This window comes from Hevea brasiliensis, chromosome 11, assembly GCF_030052815.1.
Source record: "Hevea brasiliensis isolate MT/VB/25A 57/8 chromosome 11, ASM3005281v1, whole genome shotgun sequence".
Taxonomy (NCBI): domain Eukaryota; kingdom Viridiplantae; phylum Streptophyta; class Magnoliopsida; order Malpighiales; family Euphorbiaceae; genus Hevea; species Hevea brasiliensis.
Genome location: NC_079503.1, coordinates 10,072,046 through 10,093,290, shown reverse-complemented (window position 1 = coordinate 10,093,290; position 21,245 = coordinate 10,072,046). Strand labels below are relative to the sequence as shown.

The window sequence follows — 21,245 nt, the reverse complement described above, 5'->3', positions numbered from 1 at the left end:
ATATCTTACAGTCATACAATTTTTCATCATCAGATTTTTCACGGTCTCAATGTACATACTCATCACAAAATAAGGGTCTACACACGGCGATTAATTGCTTTTCAATTTATAACAATTTAATATCTAAAAATTTATTTTATTCATAAAATAGTTTGTATATCTAAATTTTTTTTATATTTTTTACTATTTTATATTTAAATAATTTTGTAAAACATGTAATTATTTAATATAAAATAAATAATTACTTACATAAAATAAATATAAGGACTATTTTATTAATAAAATAAAATTTTAAGAATAAAATTATTTAAAATTAAAAAATAATTAACAGAATTAATGATCAATTGATATTGCATGGACCAATTTGTTAATAAAATTTAATTTTAAGATCAAATTATTACTTAAAAATAAATATTAACAAGTGAATTTTATTACAATTCAAAGACACAGCTGTATTGTTCTTGGCATCCCCTGTCCTTGAGTAAGTCCTCCGGATCCTTTAAAATCGCAGAGTCCATGATAACAATAATAATAATAATAATAATAATAATAATAATAATAATAATGCTTGGGATTTTTCGTTTGACTGAGGTAAATAAAACCATTATTTTATTTAATTGTCTATTAATAAATCTTTAAAGCCGACAGGGAGACGTTGGATTAGAAATAGAATGGAACAGGTGGGCTTCTTATGTTCTCTTCTCCAACCGTATAAGAACGGAAGACCTTTTGCTTTCTCCAATTTTTATTTAATTTTTTTTCCCTTCAATTTAAGATCAACCCAGATTGTTTTTTCTGCTCCTTTCTTATTTTATCATTGATTTCTCAAAAAGTTATGGTGGTTGCAAGTAATATTATCTGCAAAAGATTTTGTTTACGTTAATCTCTTCCTTCTTTTTGTCTTTTCTTGTTTTTCCTTTTTCTTGTTAATCTTTTTTCATTCAAATGGTTTCTGCTTGAACTGAGAAAGATATAGATTGCATTAAATAGTTAGTCAATGGAAGAAGCCACCCAAACAAGCAAGTTCAGGAGGATGTGCGTATTCTGTGGAAGCAACTCTGGTTACAGACAAGTCTTCAGTGATGCTGCTACTGAATTAGGCGATGAGCTGGTTTGTTATTTTACCTGGACTAAGATATGAGTTAGCCTTTCTAGTCTAAAAAGAATGACCTTTTCTTTGTGCTTCAGAGTATTTGTTTAGGTGCTGTGGATTAGGTGTTTGATGTGTAGAACCAAGTTGCGTCTCCGATAATGGGGGAGTTCTTAGAAGAATGAAATTTGCTAGTCGTTTTTTACCCGTGTAATTTTGTTGTGAAATGGTTGTTTTATGTATTAGATTGGTTTTTCTCTGTTTCCTAATAGGACTTCTTTGATTGTGCTGCCTTGTGGTCTCAAAGACTTTATGATTGTGTGCTTCACTGAATGAGTTGTGAATTGGTTGTTTATGTATAAGTATAGTATATTTATCTAAAAATGAAGCTTTCTTTGTGCATATTGCTGCTCTTTGTGAATTTTGCTCAAGTTCTTTCTGCTGCTTGTAATGGGTGTGGATTACAGGCGAAAAGGAGGATAGACCTGGTGTACGGTGGAGGTAGTGTTGGGCTGATGGGTTTGATATCTCAGAAAGTGTATGATGGAGGCTGCCATGTTCTTGGGTAATGAAGAAACTAGTGCTGAAGAATATACTGCATTTTTCAGCATTTGAGCTGTTATTGTGTTTGTTGGCCGGATCATATCATAGTGCTAACTTAATAGTTTTTCTCTCATTGCAGGGTCATTCCTAGAGCACTTATGCCTCTTGAGGTACTCGTCAATAACTATTGTGTGAATGTCTTTGCTATTATTTTTCCTTCAAATATCTTTTCTACTTTTAAAATCCTTTGGACTGAAATGGTTGTTTGAGATTGATATTTTTCTGGTTTTTACTGTTTAATAATTTAGATTTTACAATTGTAAAATTTTTATCAATTGTTGATTATTTAATTTTTATTGGCAACAACAGATATCTGGTCAAACTGTCGGAGAAGTAAGAATTGTTTCAGACATGCATGAGCGTAAGGCTGCTATGGCCAGAGAAGCCGATGCCTTTATTGCTCTTCCGGGTAGTGACCCTCAAAATTCTCATTAATTATGAAAAGAATGAAAATTAGCATCAAATTATCATTCCTTAGTGGCAGATGAGGTTCTTGTGCTTGCAAGTACTGATACTTGTCATTGTTTTAGGAGGATATGGAACCATGGAAGAACTACTGGAGATGATCACGTGGTTACAACTTGGAATTCATAAGAAACCGGTAACCCATTGATCATCATTCTTCATTTTGAAGGTCTACCTTTGGCTGTCTTGGTTTACATTGTAACTAGTTAGTACTCTGGTCAGGTTGGCCTGCTAAATGTTGATGGTTACTATAATTCTTTGCTAGCATTGTTTGACAATGGTGTTGAAGAAGGTTTCATAAAGCCTCGTGCTCGTGATATATTTGTCTCTGCTCCAACTGCCATAGAACTTTTGGAAAAGATGGAGGTATAATCTTAAATACTAGCACTTAGAGAAAGTATACTCTTATTAACAGCCTCACTCTCCACCAGGCAGTAAAAAGGGAAAAAAAAGACCTTTGAGAACAAGGCATAACTGCAATGATTGCTTCCAGCTGCATAACTGTAATGCATGTGTTCATATTCCCTTGAAAATTAGAAACATTCCGCTGGTTCTCACAAGAAGAAAACAGTTCTGTATTCCTTCTCTTTTCATGCTTTCTTTGTATTGTAATTTTAACTAGTAGCTTACCATACCAACTGTTGTTGTTCAAAGCCTATTTACCAGATATTGGAGAAATGGGTTGATTTTTGCTTTTTCCCAGTAAGGATGCTAATTTGAGCAATGGAGCCTTATTTATTGTAGCAGGAATCTTAACTTCTATTGGAATTCTTTCGCAGCAATACACTCCTTCGCATCAGCAAGTTGCTCCACAAGAAAGCTGGAATATGGAGCAACTCGGTAATTATCCAACACAACAGAATGCACAGTGAACTATCGGTGGTAGGCCATTCTCTTAAATTGATTCCTGATGTAATTCATCATCATTGAGTTGTGTACGAGAATCTTTTTGAGTGGAGCCACATAGTGTTCATGACTATGTACTTTTGTCGTTTTAATGATTTGATTTCTGTCAGAATTATCCCTGCTGTTTCACAACATTCTTTGGTTAATGGTCAATCAAGCTACTGTTAAGTAGTCATATTCGGTAGTTACCACTCACTAAAGGTTTTCATTTGAAATGAGAACAGATGTATGTAGTTTTAGAGGATCTTCTAAAGCACTGCGAGATGGTCCCACAAAGCAGTGACTTAAGTGGACTAAGTAGGTTGTTTATGAGAACGTGGGCGTCTGTGACTAAAGGTATAGTATCCAAGCAAATCATTCCAACTTTCATATATTCTAATTATGTTGAAACTTGTCTGTGAAGTTCTGTATAAGTTTCTAATTAGCAATCTCAATAACAACAATAACAACACCTTAATCGCAAACTAGTTGGGGTCAGTTATATGAATTCTTTTTCGCCATTTAGCTCTGTTGGACACTAAATTCGCATATCATAAGGATCCTTATATAATTTCATCTATGTAATGAATTCTCCAGCTTTGGATGTAGGTCATGCCAATAGTGAATGTATCACTGGTTGCACTTGATCCTGCAACCTTTCATAGAGGAGTTTCAGTTATGATGTTGTTGTTGGACTTAAAGTCTGTCCATTTTAGGGGTTTTAAATAGAGATTACTCCTTTAACCTAAATCTCCCCATGCTTTGCCTTCCTAGAAGAAGATGTCTTCAATGCCCTTATGCTAGAATCCTTTAGTTGTACGCATTTGGAAGCATCTTGAAGAGAGCACATGTAATAAAGTCAACTAGGTATTGATTTGAGATTACTGACATAATAGATAAGTTGATAACAACTGGACTTTTTTTAGCTTATCCTAACTGCATATGTCAAGAATAATAGGCTATAGTCTTTTAAATTTTAATTATTTATTTATATGTTCCTAGCATGTGACTCCAAACAACTTTAATTAGAAAGGCCTTTGATGTGCTTTACAATAAATCAGAAGTTCTTTGAGGACTTTAAAAGAGCGTGTTGCTCTTCCTCTTCCTTGTACATTCTCAATCAACCCAATTCCCCCGTCCCTGCTTCCAACCTTTTCTTGTTGGTTCTTGATTATGCTTTGATGGAATTTAGATAAAAAGCAAAAGTAATTCTTAATGAGATGCTTTCATTTTGTTGGCCATTCAATGAGAGAAACAGATTGGCCCTTTACAGCAAATTATTAGAAAGGCAAATTTGGCAATAGAGAGTTCTACAGTAGTTATACCTAATGATTTAGGCTAAAAGAAACCATTCCATTGGCTGCAAATACTTGCTTCCTCATTGCCATCCATAAAGTAGCAAGCAGGAACAATTCTTGCAGGGTAAAATGTTGGTGCATTGATTATTGAACTTAAATTATTGAAGATGGCAGAATAATGACAAAGGCAAAACAATTTGTCCAGAACGTTAGGAGCCCAACTGAACTTTCACTTATGGAAAAATCATTTATACCCTCATTGGGTCCTGATGGTATAGCCCTGTTCTCTGCTTTTGTCCTGTGATTTACTGTACCAGAGCATGCCTTAATGCCTCAAGAATTTTGTGGGCAATTTTGCTGTTATGTCTCAATACTTAATTAAATTGCTTCAAGGTTGTTCTTTCTTTTATTAATCTCCTCCCGTACTGAATCTTTCACTAGTAGTGGCTCGTGTCCTTGTCATGGTGGAGCTTGTTGGTCTTGCATATCATGAACAATGTGGTAAAGGTGGAGGTGGCTATTGCTTCCCCTCATGGGGCCAGATTTCTACTTGTCCCAAATGAGTTGATTTAATGTTATATTATTTGAATGAAAGTTAATTCATTTTTTTCAACTAGCTAGAAAGTTATTTAAAATGGAAATTTTAAATAAATTTAAAATTCATATTCAAATAAAAATTTTAATTATATTCATAAATTTAATGAAAACTTATGAAATAATAAATTAAAAAATTGTCTATTATTAGATTAAATTCTTATAATTTATAATCCATGAGAAAAACATATAAGAAAATTAGGGAGAGGAATATTCCAAGGGGCATGTCAGTAGCCTTTTAGCGTCTAGCAATGAACCCAACATTCTAGCCTTTTCAAGATAGCTTTGGGAGATATTATTATTTGTTTATTTCTAATTCTATCTATTATATATTTAATAAATTATTTTTTAATTATTTATGTCTTTTTAGATTTTAAAATTGTTTTATTTAAATATTTTATTATGTTTTCCTACGCACTTTAGTCTTTATAATGCCATTAATAAAAAGTTTAAATTTTGAAGAATTAAAAATCTATAAGATAATAATTTAAAATTTTAAAATTTTTCTATTTTCAATAATAAATAAATTATCGAATTGACCATTAATTACAGGTCAAAAGTGATTAAAATATTCTTATCTAATTTTTATTTAGAAATAATTACGTCATGTTTGATTTTTTTTAACAAAATAATTCTATTATTTAAATTTTATATTTAAATAATATATAATTATATAAAACATATGACTTTAATTATAAAATTACATCAATATAATTTATATTATATAATTATATATTATAAAGAATATTTTTATATGTTTATTATAAATATATTCTTATATTAATTTATAATTTATTTAATATTTTATTTAATATAAACGATTGTTTATAAATTATAATAATATTTAAATAAAGTGAAAATTAAATTAAAAATATAAGTTTTCTAAAAAAATTTATAAATTATGTACTTTTATTCATCTATATATATAATTATATATTATCAAAAGTAAATTACATTAAGAACATAAAAATATATTTTCTTGCATATTTTTTCCTTGAAAAAGTTATTAAAATAATTTTTGTAGTTCTTTATTTATCAAAAAAAATCAAAATGAAAAAATAATTCTTTCACAAAATTATAAATCATAATTTAAAATTAAATTTTTAAAAAAGCATATTGTTTCTTTAGCAATGAAGAATTATTATTTTCTAATTAACTCTTTTCTACTATTTATATGCAAATAATTATATATTATATATAATTATTTATAATATATAATTAGTTAATTATACATTATTGAAATAAAGGAATTATCTTGATAAAAAAAATAAAACAAGAAAAACTTAATTATTTTTTATTGTAAATAGGATATTATTTTAATCATTTAGTCTGAATTTGAGTAGAGAAATTATTTTGTTTATATAATTAAATTTCAGAAAAAAAAATATATTTTTCATTAAAAAAAAGAGTGACTTGTAATTTTTAAATATATTTAAATTATAAATTATTTAAAAAATTTTAATAATTTACTCTTTATATATATATATATAACAGAAAATAATATTTCCAATTGTAAGACAGTGATCCGGAATTTTCGCTTCGCTGCTTAATGGAATGAAGCATAGCACATGAGGCTTGGAGGAATTTAAATGGCCAGATCCCAATTTGGTCATCCAAACAGTATCTGGCAAAACGCTAGACTCAATTTGGATTCCACACTTTGAATGAACAACAAAAAATTTTATTTATTTATTTATTTTTTTCTACTTGATGCTACATCAACTCCTTTAAAGGAAAAGAAGGTATTGAATATTTTTAAAAATTATTTTTTTTTTATTTTAATAAAATTAATTATTTAATTTTTTTATTTTAAAAATATATTAATTAATTTATATATTTTTTTTCATTTATTTCTTAATTTTTTCTTCAATTTAATTAAGTTTTCTTTGATCAACGTATTTAAAAGAGAGATAAATTATTAACACAAGAATTAATTTGTAAAATAAATGAGGGAGTTAAAAAGTAAACAGAATAAAAATACATATAATAACTCATTATTTTTTTAAAATAAATAAATTAAATAGTTAATTTTGTTAAAATAAATAAGTGAAACAATAATTTTTTATTTTTTTTAAATTAATCTCATGTTTGAAAAGTTTAAAATGGCTAGAATTTATTTTTCAATAAAAGCAAATCATTTCTAAAGGAATGAATTCATGTCAGAAAAATAGCATGATTTTGTAGAAATTCAATTCATTTAATTTAACGAAATTTTCTATTAAATGCTCAAAATAAAAATACTTAACTCATATTTATTTCTTATTTAAAATAAAAAAATAAATACATTTATTTCACTTATCAGTTGTTTCAATTAATTAATAGAATTCAAATGAATTTTGTTATTTTAAAAAGTACTCTGAATACATAAATTTTCTTCCAAAGTCATTTGAATTAAATTTTTTCAACAAAAGTGAATTGAATTTTATTATAAGAATGATCCCCAACGTAGTAATAATGTTTGGGGATGAAACTTCTGACGGTAGGACGCGTAAGATATGGACTAATTATTTTAGGCTATATTTAGAACACGTAATCAAATATGTAATATAATTGATATTATATTATATATTTTATTATTTTATTTAATTATATAAAATTTTTAGATGTAATAAAATGATAATTATATTATATAATTAATTATATTTTTTATTTTCATTATAGTAATATTTATTATTATATACTAATTCATGTAATTATAATTATTTGTTTCAATTTATTTTTTCATTATCACTTGGTAGGGCTATTGGTATGGCTCGAATCTGTTTCATTCATGAAACAATGGCTTTGCTTTATTAGTTCAAGGGGGTTGGGATCAGATTGTAAGGTCCTTAATTTTGGTTTTGTGTTCTGATTCGATTATGATTTTATTCAATACGACCAAATCTTATGGTTTATTATATATATATATATATATATATATATATATATATATATATATATATATGTGTGTGTGTGTGTGTGTGTGTGTGTGTGTATGTGTGCACGCATGTGCGCCCTAAACCGAATTTTATAGTTTTAGTTTAAATTTTTATTTTTATTTTGTTATAGTTCAATTCAGCTGAATTAGTCCAATTGTTAAAAATTTTATTTATTTTTTTTCTTTTTTGAATCATAAAAATTTTGATTAGACTCAGACAAGAATTTCCCATTCAATTTAAATGGGAGAGAGACAGTTCTGATGCATTGGGTACAATATCATTACCTAGTCTCAACTTTGACCCAATTTTTGAATATGGGTATGAATTAAAGATAACTATGATCCTATTCTAATTTTGATTTATTTTTAGTTCTACTTCGATGCAGATTGAATGTAATTCACTTTTTTTTTTGTTATTTTTTAAAAATATAGTTCAAATTGGACTATACCTCAATCAAATCGCTTGTTTCGCTTTAAATAGTGATTCGTGTGGCCCAACCGCAAGTGCACGGGTTGTACAAATAATATAGAAAAATTATCGTTCCCTCGAAGAGTTGTGTTAATGATTGAATTTTTGATATAAAAATTGACTAATTCAAGCTAATTTTGAAATTCAAGCGATAGATTAATAGAAATTGAGGTGTAAAATCTATATATGCAAAATTAATAATCTAATTACCAATATGAATATTCAACTAAATTTGCGGTAAATTAAAATGAGCAAATTAAAATATGGCAAGATTTAAAATGACAAGCAATTAAATTCGATTAGAAATTAATAATGATAAAAGAGCGATTCCGGAGTTTGGGAATTCATATTCAAGCTATTTTTAGATTTTTTTTAAATTGATTATCCAATCTTATCGAAATTATGGGTTTTAAGAAGATTAATTCTTAAATCCTTTGAATACCCTTTCGAGTGAGACAAAGAGTGCCTTAATTAACTTAATCCAACTTTCGTGGAATTAAAATTAATCAAAACCCATTAGGTTTCTTAATTAATCTGTAAATTCTCTTAATCCTTAGTTTATTTCTAGATCTAAGTTAACCAAGTCCAATTTCTTGATTATCTATCACAGGGTTTTCTCCTTTCGGTACTTCAACCATGGATTAAGAACAATAGTTAATGGGATCCTACACTAAGATGTCATTAAGCACACAAGAAATGGATAAAACCTCATAAAAACCAAAAAATATGGATTACCCAATCAAAATCCATAAAATATCTTAAATATTACATCCCAACTCCAGAATCTATGAAAAACTACTCACTATCCATAATAATTATTAAAAATTCTGAGTAAATATGGAAATAGAACTTGAAACTATGCTAAGAACTAAGAAACCCAATACAAGAAAGGTAGAAAGTAGTAAAGAAAAGAAGAAAACTCAAAATCTGGTTCAGAAATGGAGAGTGACATCTCTTGCTCTGTTTTCTTACTGTTCCTCTACCTCTTTCCTCTTTCTTCCTTCCTTCCTTTCTTCTCCTCCCAAAATGAGATAAGGACACTATTTATATTCTCTGACAAATAACCCTAAAATGGTGTGTTTGAGGTGAAGTTCACTTCAGAGAATCTTTCTGTCAGGTCATGATGAAGAGTTACACAAGTTGTGCAAGTTTCTTATGCAGGTTTCATGCAAAATCAGTGGTTCCAAGTGCTTCCCGTGATGTTGCATAAGTGATGCAGGTTGGTTGTGCAGGTTTTTCAAGCTTTAGAGTCCTCTGTGAAAGTAGTGGACTGCATAAGTTATGCAGGCTCTTATGCTGATTTCGGCAGGTTTGGGAGCTCTTTTCGTGGAGCTGCATAAGTGGGGAGTGGAACTGCATAAGTTATGCAGCAAGTCATGCAGGATTCCGTGAAGCTGCATAAGCAAAGAGTGAATCTGTATAAGTTATGCAGTAACTTATGCAAGTTTTGACAGGTTTGGAAAATTGCTTCTTCTCTTTGTGTATAACTGCATAACTTGTGCAATAAGTTATGCACATTTCGACCACTTTGCATTCTTCAACTTTCAAGCTTTGTTTTGATAATTTTGGCTCTGAGAATCACTGCTCATTGACACAATTACTTTTTAGTCCCTCAAAAACACCATTTTCACCTATAAAACAAAACAAATTACAAATTAACCCAAAAATTGACAATTATAGAAAATTATCTAAATAACTAATAAAATTAGCTTAAAGTGACTAACAAATAAATGAAATGGCCATGAAATCTAACCTAAATGGCTATGCAAAATGCATGTATCAAATACCCTCAAACTCAAATCTTTGCTTGTCCTAAAGCAAACTTTAAAATATAATACAATTTTAGGGGTGCCTTTTCCAAGGAGCTATGAAAATCACCTATTAAAGTAACTTAACATACCTTTAGCCATACCAACAATCCATATACCCATCCTTCAAGATGCAAAGAATCTAATGCTTATCCAAGCTTTCACCGCTTAGCCATCAAGTCAATTATAATCCAGAATACCCAAACCAACTAATCAAAAGAGAAAGCCATGCTAAAAAAGAATTCTTGAACAATCAATAATCAAAGTGTCTCTATATAGAATGGTGGAATTCGATGGATGTATGAATAAGCTCCAATCCCATCGGCAAACTCCCTACTCCTATCTCCACTAATATAGCAAGTACTATCAAGAGATCAAAAGTCTTTTTAGAGATGCAATGGGGCTAAGGAGTTTAAAATAAGGCTAAGAAGAAAAGGGTAAAAGGGATTCAAAGCATGAGAATATTTTTAATCTTGAAAATATAAGGTACACCTTCTTTTTTTTTTTTTTTGGATATATATCAAAGCACAAAGGAGAAGGAAATGCACACTAAAACTGATTAAGTGCTAGCATATTTTACAAAATACAAAAGATAAGGGACTACTTTGACATTTTAAATTTGTATCTTTTATTTTCTCTTAATAATTGTCCCTAAAAATACCACCTCCAAACTCATTTCCTTTAATTACTTTGGGTGGATTTCTTTCAATTTGAATGACAATAGTGAAAAACACATATACTAACACTTTTACAAGATGACAAGCAATTCTTCTCTCTTTTGTTATTATTTTTTTTCTTTTTTTTTTATAGTGTACCTAATATTATAAATAATTATTCTCATAAAAAGGGTTGGAGTGTTTGGTTCATTGGCTAGGTAGCAATAAGGGTTTTCAAGAAAAATTAGGAATATAAAGGCTCAAAGGGGTTTACATGAGTTAGTTATAATAAAAAGGAAGGTTAAAAGTTTAAAATAAGAGGGTTGCAATCAAATAATGCCTAATCATCTCCCTTTTCAAGTACAAGCTAGTATTTCGCCTTGAAAGGTTTAGAAAATTTGTTCTAGGATTGGTGAGACATCATTTAACTACCTTTTATCCTATAGCTCTCTCTAAGCACTCCAATCTCTAAATGACTAGTTGGGTGGCTTTTTGGCTAAGAAGATATAGGCAAAGGATGCACACTTCAAAACTTTGCACCTCTTGGGAAAACTTTCAATCGACAAACCCAACTAAAGGTAAGTCAAATCACTCTCAAAAGCAACTTCTCATTACTCAAGGGATTTGGCAAAAGATTTTATTTCATGAATGCATGATTCCTAAAAATGAGCAATGCATTAACTAAATGGAAGAAATCTATTTGTATGCAATATGTACAATTTCTAAGTGATGTATAATGTGTATGTGAATGTGCTATATATGTATGTATGTATGTATGTATGTATGTGTAATATGTATGCAAAATATTTACAATATATATATATATATATATATATATATATATATATATATATATATATATATATATATATATATATATATATATATATATGGAGTGGGATGAGATGTTCCTGTACTCAAAATGTGAAAAATTTAGCAAAAATCAAAATACACACCCCTAAACTCAAAATTGGATATTGTCCTCAATGTCTAAGGTAGTGCAGCAGAAAAATTCAAAGCAAAGAGGAATAACTAGGAATTGTTAAATTTAAAAGCAAAGATAAGGAGGTACCTGGCATAGAGCAGTAATTTAACATCTAAAATGTGAATAGAAAAGATGATGATGATGCATAAGGAAGCTGCATAGGTTATGCAGAATAAATGCTTTACAGAACAGTTACATAAGGAGAAATATAAGTTGAAAAGCAGCTACATAAGTAGTTTCATAGCCTTTGCAGTATACTGAATAGCTGCATCATAATGATATATCAAGAAAAAACTTGAAAACAACTGCATAGGTATGTAAATATATACAATCTATTGACAAGCATGCATAAAGAAATAGCAAAGGCAAATAGAAACAATGAAAAACCAATGGAATATCCATGGGTTAATTGCACTAATCGTCCTTGAACTTAGGGGCCTTTTCATTTTCGTCCCTAAACTTCAATTGCTTAAAATAAAATCACTCAACTTAAGTTTTATTTCAAAAAAAGTCACTTTCACCTGCAATAACAGGTTTTCCACTCAACATTAAAACTTTCCCCTTAAAGTCTTTCCCCACTTTGTAATCAATGATGAAATGGGATTTTGTGGTGGCATGGATTTTTTCTCTGCTCCTCTTGGGGAAGTTGTGGCTGATCCGCAAATTAAGTCAGAGCCTACTGTGGAGGATGATTATCGCGATGAGGAGATTGCTTCTTTTCAGAGATGGACAAAATAGTAATTTTATTTTTTTAAACTGGTAAACCTGCTATTGCAGGTAAGAGATAGCAGGTAAAAGTGACTTTTCTTGAAATGAAACTTAAGTTGAGTGATTTTTCTTGAAATGAAACTTAAGTTGAGTGATTTTATTTTAAGAAATTGAAGTTTAGCTATGAAAATGAAAATGAAAAGGCCTCTAAGTTCAAGGACGATTGGTGTAATTAACCCGAATATCCATCCAATTGTATTTCAAGGAAATAGAATTCAAAACAAACTAAAATTGTTCTAGCACATTTAAAAATAAAAACTCCTAAAAGTTGAACAAGAACAAAATAAAAAATTAATCTATTTCTATAGTTTTGCCCTTGTCCAAGGGAGCTGCTAGTAGACTAGATGGAGGTTGCTACTGTTGAAGGGATGGTGCTGGAGGTGGTGATGGAGGTGGAGGTGGAGGTGGCATACCCAGAAAAGCCATAAGCTGCTTCATCATCTCTTTCAACTCTTTCTGCTTATCCTTAGTTTCCATAACAAGATCGAAGAGATGATCATGATGGTCCTTAAAGGTATCAAGACCAGATTCAAGCTTCCTATCCACAAAATATATATCATCACTAAGCCTTTCAAGATAAGTGAATAAGGCTTTAATGTTGAAGGGAGGGGGTGCTGTGGAGGAAGAGGGTCCAGCTACAAAGGGTGTTGGCTCTGCAGATGCTACTGGGATATCTTATGCAGACTGTGCAGGATCAATAGAAGGCTATGGGACTGGTGGTGCAGATTGTTCCTCTAGCTGTGTAGATTGTCTTGTGTGTGTTACTGGTTGTGCAATGTCAGATGGTGGCAAACTAAAGCCAGTCTTGAATAAGTGAGGAGCATTAAAATATAGAGTATCTGCAAGTGCAGGTAAGGGATGCTCTACCTGGTCAAAGCCAAAGTGTTTGGCTATAACAGTTATGAGTCTACCTATGATAATATCACCTATAGATTTGGTAGCAATGTGCAACACATGTTCACAAAAGAAGTAACCAGGAGCTAGTTTGACTTTATGAAAAGCACACCAAAGCATAAAGAGATCAGATTTTCCAACAGCACCAGAGCTAGTCCCTTGGCCCAAGATGGTGCTAGTAATAAGCATATGTATTAATCTAATGGCTGGGTCTATTATTTGGGATGTCTTGGATCTGCTAACATGAAAGCCCTGAGATTGGTTTGTAATATCTCTCCAAAACTGAATAGCATTCCAAACTCCTTTATCTGCTACCTCTGTGCCTGTATATGGGATCCTAAATAATCCATCAATAGCAAACCCAAAGATAGTATGAAGTTGGTCCAATGATAACTCCCTATCCTGCCCTAAGTACCTAAATTTCATAATTGGCTTGTGATCCATCTCATGCAGTTTTAAGGTAGTAGAAAATGAGGATATAAATTCCAAAACTAGGGCTGGATAAACTAACTTTTGTCTATTTACAAATTCCATCTAACCTAGACTATCAAGATAGGCAACAACACTATCAAATAAACCAACAGATTTGAGGACATCTGCAGAAATGTACCTTGTGGGTTGTACTTTCCTGTCCTTTAAACGCTTAAAAGTTGTCTTATGGGTTACATCAATAAAAGGCTTAGGCAATTTAGATACCTGTGTTGCGGCTGCTAAAGATTTCTTCTTGCTAGAGGAGGGAGATTTGGCTTGTGGGTTAGAGGCAGAAGCACTTGACCCTCTTTGTGTGGAAGTCACAGTCCTAGGGTTTTTGGGTGGAGGCTAAGAAGTAGGAGTGATAGGTGGGTCTTTCCGCTTTGTGGAAGGTGGTGCAGATGCCATGGGTCGAGTTTTCTTGGATCGGATTCTCCTTTTGTAGGTATATGATTGAGGAGGTGGAGAGGTTTGTGGTGGAGGGGAATCGGGATTGGGGGCTTGGATGGTGAGGGGTGTGACTTGGAGGGGAGAGCCATGAGGAGAAGGGGGTGGGGTTTCCATGAAGATCGACGATGATGGAGATGGAGAAAGAGAATAAGGAAAGAGAAAAATGGGGAAAAATATAGGGTTTTATGCTGCAAAGAGAGAGAGAGAGAGAGAGAGAGAGAGAGAGAGGAAGAGACGGTGCCGAGAAAAATGGGGAGAGGGGAGGTCGTGAACAGTAAATATGGGAAGTGAAAGGTTGGAAGTTGGGTGTGTGAAAAATTTTTTATTTGCACTGGACATGCGAATTTGTGCATAAGGTGAAATTGGATGTGCATAGCTTATGCAGACTCTTATGCAGGTTTCGGCAAGAATGGGAATTTCTAAAAAATTAGTTGTGTAAAAGCGCATAAGTTATGCACGCTCTTATGCAGATTTCGACAGAAAAGAAATTCCAGTAAAGTTGGTTATGCAGTAGTGCATAAGTTATGCACTTGGTTATGCAGAATTCGGCAAAAATGAGAATTTCAGGAAATTAAGTTATGCAAGAGTGCATAAGTTATGCACATACTTATGCAGATTTCGGTAAAAATGGAAACGGCAAAAATTTAGTTATGCAGGATTGCATAAGTTATGCAAGAACTTATGCAGAATTCGGCAGGAATGAAAATTTAAGGCAAATTGAAACCCAAAAACTGCATAAGTTATGCAATTACTTATGCACAATTAAATAAGATTCAAATCATAACAAAAGTGCATTGAAAATTTGGAAAATGCATGAGAATGAAGAGATTCAACCCTATGAAGCATAAATCATGAAAAATTATCATCAAACACACATCAATAAATGCAAAATCCATCTCAATTGCACCATACAAGTTGTGATAGCAAGTTCTGCACAAGAAATATTTGTGAACAGTGCCATTTCAACTCAAATCATGCAAATTAACATTTTAGTACATTAAAGCTAAACGTGAATCTACATTATGTTACACTTATTCACCAAAGAAAAATAGGCACTCCAAATTATGCCAATTAAATGCAGCATGTCCAAATGAATCACACAACCCAATTAAGTTGAAAACCACAAAAATGACCCACTCACCATCATATCAACATGAGAAGCACAGATATATAAAAGATATACACCCAACCTCAACAAAGAAGCAAATAGCATATATTGCAGACCCTTTTTGCTGAAGAATTTTTCTGCATAAGCCAAGAAGGGATCCTGTACAAAAAGCAATGAAAATAAATCAATCTTGGAAGAGTTAATAGATAAAATATCAGATTAAGAGTAACTCCCCAGCAATGCAACAACCTTCATTCTTTAAAATATATCTACAAAAGATAAAATTCAATAATGTCAAAAATTGAATTTGGGGAGATTTAATACAAAAACAAAAATAATGCAAATAAAAGTAAATCAACAAAAGCAAAATAAAAGAACTTGGGGTACCTCCCAAGAGCGCTAATTTATAGTCCTTAACTGGACTCTTGATGCATTTTACTAAAAAGAAGGTGTGGGATTAGAGAGCTTGTAACAGCTTGCTCCCTCTATTGGTTCTCCAGTTATGTAATGCTTCAATCTATGCCCATTGGCCTTGAAATTCCCAAATTTTTCACTCCAAATTTCAATTGCAGTCCATCTTGATTTTAGTTTCCCGAGAAACAACTTCAATCTTGAGTTGAACAACAAAGCTAAAACACCTTCTTTAAATTCCTTTTTCCTGAGATGCTTATCATGCCAAGCTTTGGTTCTTTCTTTATAAATGCGGGCATTTTCATAGGCATCCATCCTCAATTCTTAAAGCTCATTAAGTTCCAATAGCCTCTTCTCATCAGCTTGTTTGAGATCAAAATTTAAGGTCTGAATGGCCCAATATGCTCTATGCTCTAGCTCCACAGGTAAATGATAAGATTTGCCATACACCAACCTAAAAGGAGTAGGTCCTATAGGGGTTTTGTAAGCAGTCCTATATGCCCATAAAGCATTATCTAGTTTGATAGACAAATCTTTCCTAGAATTGTTCACTGTTTTCTCCAAAATATGTTTGAGTTCCCTATTAGAAATTTCAACTTGCCAAGAAGTTTGAGAGTGGTATGGGGTAACTATCTTGTGTACGACACCATACTTCCTCATTAAGCTCTTAAATTGCTTATTACAAAAATGAGAACCCCCATCACTAATCATAGCCCTTGGAGCTCCAAATCTACTCAAGATAAATTTCTTCAAAAATTTCACTACCACCTTAGCATCATTAGTTGGAGTTGCAATAGCTTCTACTTATTTTGACACATAGTCAACTCCAACTAGAATGTATTTATTGCCATATGAGGGAGAAATGGACCCATAAAATCTATTCCCCATACATCAAATAATTCCACCTCAAGAATACCATTTTGAGGCATTTCATCTCTTTTTGACAGATTTCCACTCCTTTGACATTTATCACATCCTAACACAAATTTTCTCACATCCTTGAAAAGGTTTGGCCAAAAGAAATCAGCCTGTAGAATTTTATTAGCTGTTTTAGAGATTCCAAAGTGTCCCCCATAATTGGAAGCATGACAATGATGCATAACACTCTCTATCTCCTCATCAGGAATACATCTCCTTATCAAACCATCAAAACATCTCCTAAAGAGTAAAGGATCATCCCATCTATAAAATTTTGCCTCATGCAAAAACTTTTTCTTTTGTTGCCATGTCATTCCTAGAGGTAAAACTCCACAAGATAGATAATTTATCAAGTTTGCATGCCAAGGCAATTTAGCAACAAGAGAGAAAAGTTGTTCATCCAAAAAAAACTCATCAATAGGGACTGCATCCATTTCTTCATCATCCAATTTCAACCTACTAAGATTATCTGCAACTACATTTTCAGCTCCCTTCTTATCTCTAATTTTCAAATCAAACTCTGGGAGCATCAGAATCCACCTAATGAGCCTAGGTTTAGCCTCCTTTTTACGGAGCAAATACTTAATGGCAGCATGATCTGAAAATATAACCACCTTTGAATCAATAATGTAAGGTCTGAACTTTTTCAATGCAAAGACAATTGCTAAGAATTCCTTTTCAGTTGTTGCATAATTTGTCTAAGCCTCATCCAGTGTTCGACTAGCATAATAAATAACATAAGCTCTTTTGTCTTTCCTTTGACCAATAACAGCTCCAATTGCATAGTTGCTAGCATCACACATAATTTCAAAAGGTAGACTCCAATCAGGCGATTGCATGATTGGTGCAGTAATAAGAGCTTGCTTCAACCTGTAAAAGGCATCCAAACACTCTTGATCAAATACAAATGCTGTGTCATGACTTAATAAATTAGACAAAGGTTTAGCTATTTTAGAAAAATCCTTAATAAAGTGTTTGTAGAACCCAACATGCCCTAAAAGACTTTGAATTCCTTTGACATTGGTGGGAGGGGGCATCTTTTTTAACACTTCAACCTTGGCTTTATCAACCTCTATTCCCTTGTTAGATACCAAATATCCGAGCACTATCCCTTCCTGAACCATGAAATGACACTTTTTCCAATTTAACACTAGGTCAGTGTCTGCACATCGCTGTAAAACTTTAGAAAGATTAGCCAAGCATATGTCAAATGAAGATCCATAAATAGAAAAGTCATCCATAAAAACCTCCATTATATCTTGAATGAAATCTGAGAAGATTGCCATCATGCACCTCTGAAAAGTGGCTGGTGCATTACACAACCCGAATTGCATTCTTCTATAGGCGAAGGTTCCATATGGACAAGTAAAAGTGCTTTTCTCTTAATCATTTGGATGAATAGAGATTTGAAAAAATCTCAGATATCCATCTAAGTAGCAAAAATAAGAGTGCCTAGCCAGTCTTTCTAACATTTGATCAATGAAGGGAAGTGGAAAGTGATCTTTTCTAGTGGCATTATTTAATTTTCTGTAATCTATGCACATTCGGCAACTAGTCACTGTTCTAGTGGGAATTAATTCATTATTTTCATTTTTGACCACTGTCATTCCACCTTTTTTAGGGACAACATGTACTGGACTCACCAAAGTACTGTCTGAGATAGGATATATAATCCCTGCATCAAGCAACTTCAAAATTTTCTTTTTAACAACTTCTTTCATATTTGGGTTCAACCTCCTCTGATGTTTAATAGATGGTTTACAATTTTCTTCCAAAATTATTCTATGCATGCAAAAGTGAGGGTTAATTCCCTTGATGTCATCAATGGTGTATCCTTAAACCTTTCTGTATTGCCTCAACACTCTTAACAACTTATCAACCTCTAAAGTGCTCAAATTTGCATTTACAATTACTGGATAAGTGTCATTGGGGCCAAGAAATTCATACCTGGGCTGAGAAGAAAGTTGCTTAAGTTCTACCTTAGGTGCATCTTCTTCCTTGAATGATGGTTGCTTAATTTCACTTTTCTCCACTTGTGTAAGTTGAAAAACTAGAGCAGAAATGAATGGTGGACTACTTTCCAAGTGTTGAGCATATGTAGCCACACTAGGATTATCATTGTCTATGCTTCCTCCATGAACTAAGCAATTTTCAAGTGGATCTTTTAGGTATCTCTTTCTGAAATGTTCTTCAACAAGCTCATCAATGATATCAATTCTCAAATAAGTATCAGCTTCAGAATGATGCTTCTTCATGGTGTTATTAATATTGAAAACCAATTGATCTTCACTAATTCTGAGAGTCAATTTTTCTCCCTTAACATCAATCAATGCTCATGCTGTAGCTAGAAAGGGCCTTCCCAAGATAATTGGGATATAGAATCCTCTTCCATGTCTAAGATGACAAAGTCAACAGGTATATAGAACTTCCCAACCTTCAGAGGCACATTCTTCAAAATCCCTTTAGGATACTTAATTGATCTGTCAGCTAACTGAAGAGAAATGAGGGTTAGCTTAAGATCTCCCATATTGAGCTTTTCATAAATGGAGAGCGGCATAAAGCTAACACTAGCCCCTAAATCACATAAAGCTTTTGTAGAACATGTCTCTCCAATATGACATGGAATTGAAAAACTTCCAGGGTCTTTGAGCTTAGGAGGAAGTTTCCTCTGGAGTATGGCACTACACTCTTCTGTCAAAGCTACAGTTTCATGGTCTTCAAGTCTCCTCTTATTTGAGAGAATTTCTTTCAAGAATTTTGCATAAGGTATTTGTGAAAGAGCATCAATGAAAGGCACATTTATATATAGCTTCTTCAAAACCTCTAAGAACTTCCCAAATTGCTTGTCAAGTTTAGCTTTTTGAAATCTTCGTGGAAAGGGAAGTTATGGCTTATAGGACTCCAGAGGTATATACTTCTCTTCAACTTTCTCTTTACCTTTTTCTGCACTTTCTTTGTGACTTTCTTGTTTTTCACTCTCATCAATTTCTCTTTCATTTTCTCTCTTCTCACTTTTTTCACTCTTCTCATTGTTTACAACCTTTCCACTTCTTAAAGTGATAGCTTGACACTGCTCTCTTGGGTTTTCTGGCTGACTTGGAAGTTTTCCAAAAGACTTGATACCTGAGGAAGATGCTTGTTGTGTAATCTAGTTTTCCAACATTTTGTTATGTGTTTGCATCTATTCTAGCCTTGCTTTCATTTCTTTCATCTCTTCATCATGCTTAGTTTGGTTGGCAAGAATCTGTTGTAATAAAGCTTCTGTGGTAGAACCTTGCTCTTGCTATTTTTGTGGAGGATTCATGTTTCTCTGCTGAAAATTAGGCAATGGTTGCCTATTTTACTGATATGGAATTCCTTGTTGCTGTTGTGGTTGAAAATTCTGATTTGGGACTTGGTTTTGCTGATTTCCCCATGAAAAGTTGGGATGATTCCTCCAAGATGGATTATATGTTTGAGAGTAAGGATTCCCCATCTGTTTGTTCCCATAATTACCAATATATGCAGCTTGCTCTCCATAGTCTACTCCACAGCTGGTAGTTCCTTCTGCATAAGTAACTTGTTGTGAACTTCTAGATGACGATGATGAATTAACCAACATACTTAAATCTTCCATCTTCTTTGCCAAAACATTTGTAAGTACATCAAACTTTTCATTAATCATGTTGAATGGATCAAGGTCATACATTCCAGCAGCTTGCCTCTTTTAAGTTGGAGTTGGTCCTCTTGGACTACTCCAAAGATGAGTATTCTTTGCAATTTTCTCCAACAGCTCGTAAGCTTCATCTTCTTACTTTATAATAAATTATCCTCCTGTTTGAGCATCAATAATCCCTCTAATTGCAGGAGTAACATTGGTGTAAAAATTTTGGTTTATTATCCATTTTGGAATGGCATGATGTGGGCATTGTCTCTCTAACTCCTTCCATCTCATCCATGATTCATAGAGACTTTCATCTTCTTTTGATCTGAAAGCTGTCATTTTATTCCTCAATTCTTGAGTTTTTCCAGGTGGAAAATATTGTGCAAGAAATGCATCAGTGAGTTGCTCCCAATTTGTAATAGAATTATGAGGCAGAGAATCAAGCCAATCTAATGTTCTATCCTTCAAAGAGAATGGGAATAGCTTCAATCTTGCTGCATCATCAGATACTCTAGGTTGTTTTTGCATATCACAAATCATAGCAAACTTCTTAAGATATGTGTGTGGATTTTCTAAAGGATGTCCCCCAAATTGGGAATTTTGAATCATTTGAAGAACCCCAAAATCCATCTCATAGCTATTTGCATCAATTCTTAGTCTTGCTATACTCTCTCTCAAATCATCAAAATGAGGGAATGCATGATCCATCATACTTTCCCTAGGCACATTAGCATTTACAACTTCTTCACCATGAGCTTTGTTTTCATTATTTTGGATGTTTCCACCATTATCTCCAACAATTCTAACTCTCT

At 32.3% G+C, this 21,245-nt stretch overlaps 1 protein-coding gene and 1 non-coding gene across 2 annotated transcripts; both read left to right on the top strand.

Annotated features, from left to right (window-relative positions):
• Positions 1 to 674: 674 nt before the first annotated feature.
• Positions 675 to 3,239, top strand: LOC110646607 (cytokinin riboside 5'-monophosphate phosphoribohydrolase LOG8). The gene is made up of 7 exons (XM_021800101.2): positions 675 to 1,111; positions 1,558 to 1,655; positions 1,773 to 1,803; positions 2,003 to 2,102; positions 2,224 to 2,294; positions 2,381 to 2,524; positions 2,938 to 3,239. Exons 1-7 carry the CDS (start codon positions 998 to 1,000, stop codon positions 3,028 to 3,030), a joined length of 651 nt encoding a protein of 216 aa, XP_021655793.2. The 5' UTR covers positions 675 to 997; the 3' UTR covers positions 3,031 to 3,239.
• A 17,441-nt stretch (positions 3,240 to 20,680) lies between these two features.
• LOC131170745 (small nucleolar RNA R71) lies at positions 20,681 to 20,787 on the top strand. Its single transcript, XR_009141512.1, has one exon. It is a non-coding gene; the product is annotated as a small nucleolar RNA R71 (small nucleolar RNA).
• Positions 20,788 to 21,245: the final 458 nt, after the last annotated feature.

Coding starts and splice junctions, on each gene's coding strand:
- LOC110646607 (XM_021800101.2), top strand. CDS start 998: ATGGAAGAAGCCACCCAAACAAGCAAGTTCAGGAGGATGTGCGTATTC. Junction 1,112..1,557: donor CTGAATTAGGCGATGAGCTG/GTTTGTTATTTT, acceptor TGTGGATTACAG/GCGAAAAGGAGGATAGACCT. Junction 1,804..2,002: donor GAGCACTTATGCCTCTTGAG/GTACTCGTCAAT, acceptor TGGCAACAACAG/ATATCTGGTCAAACTGTCGG.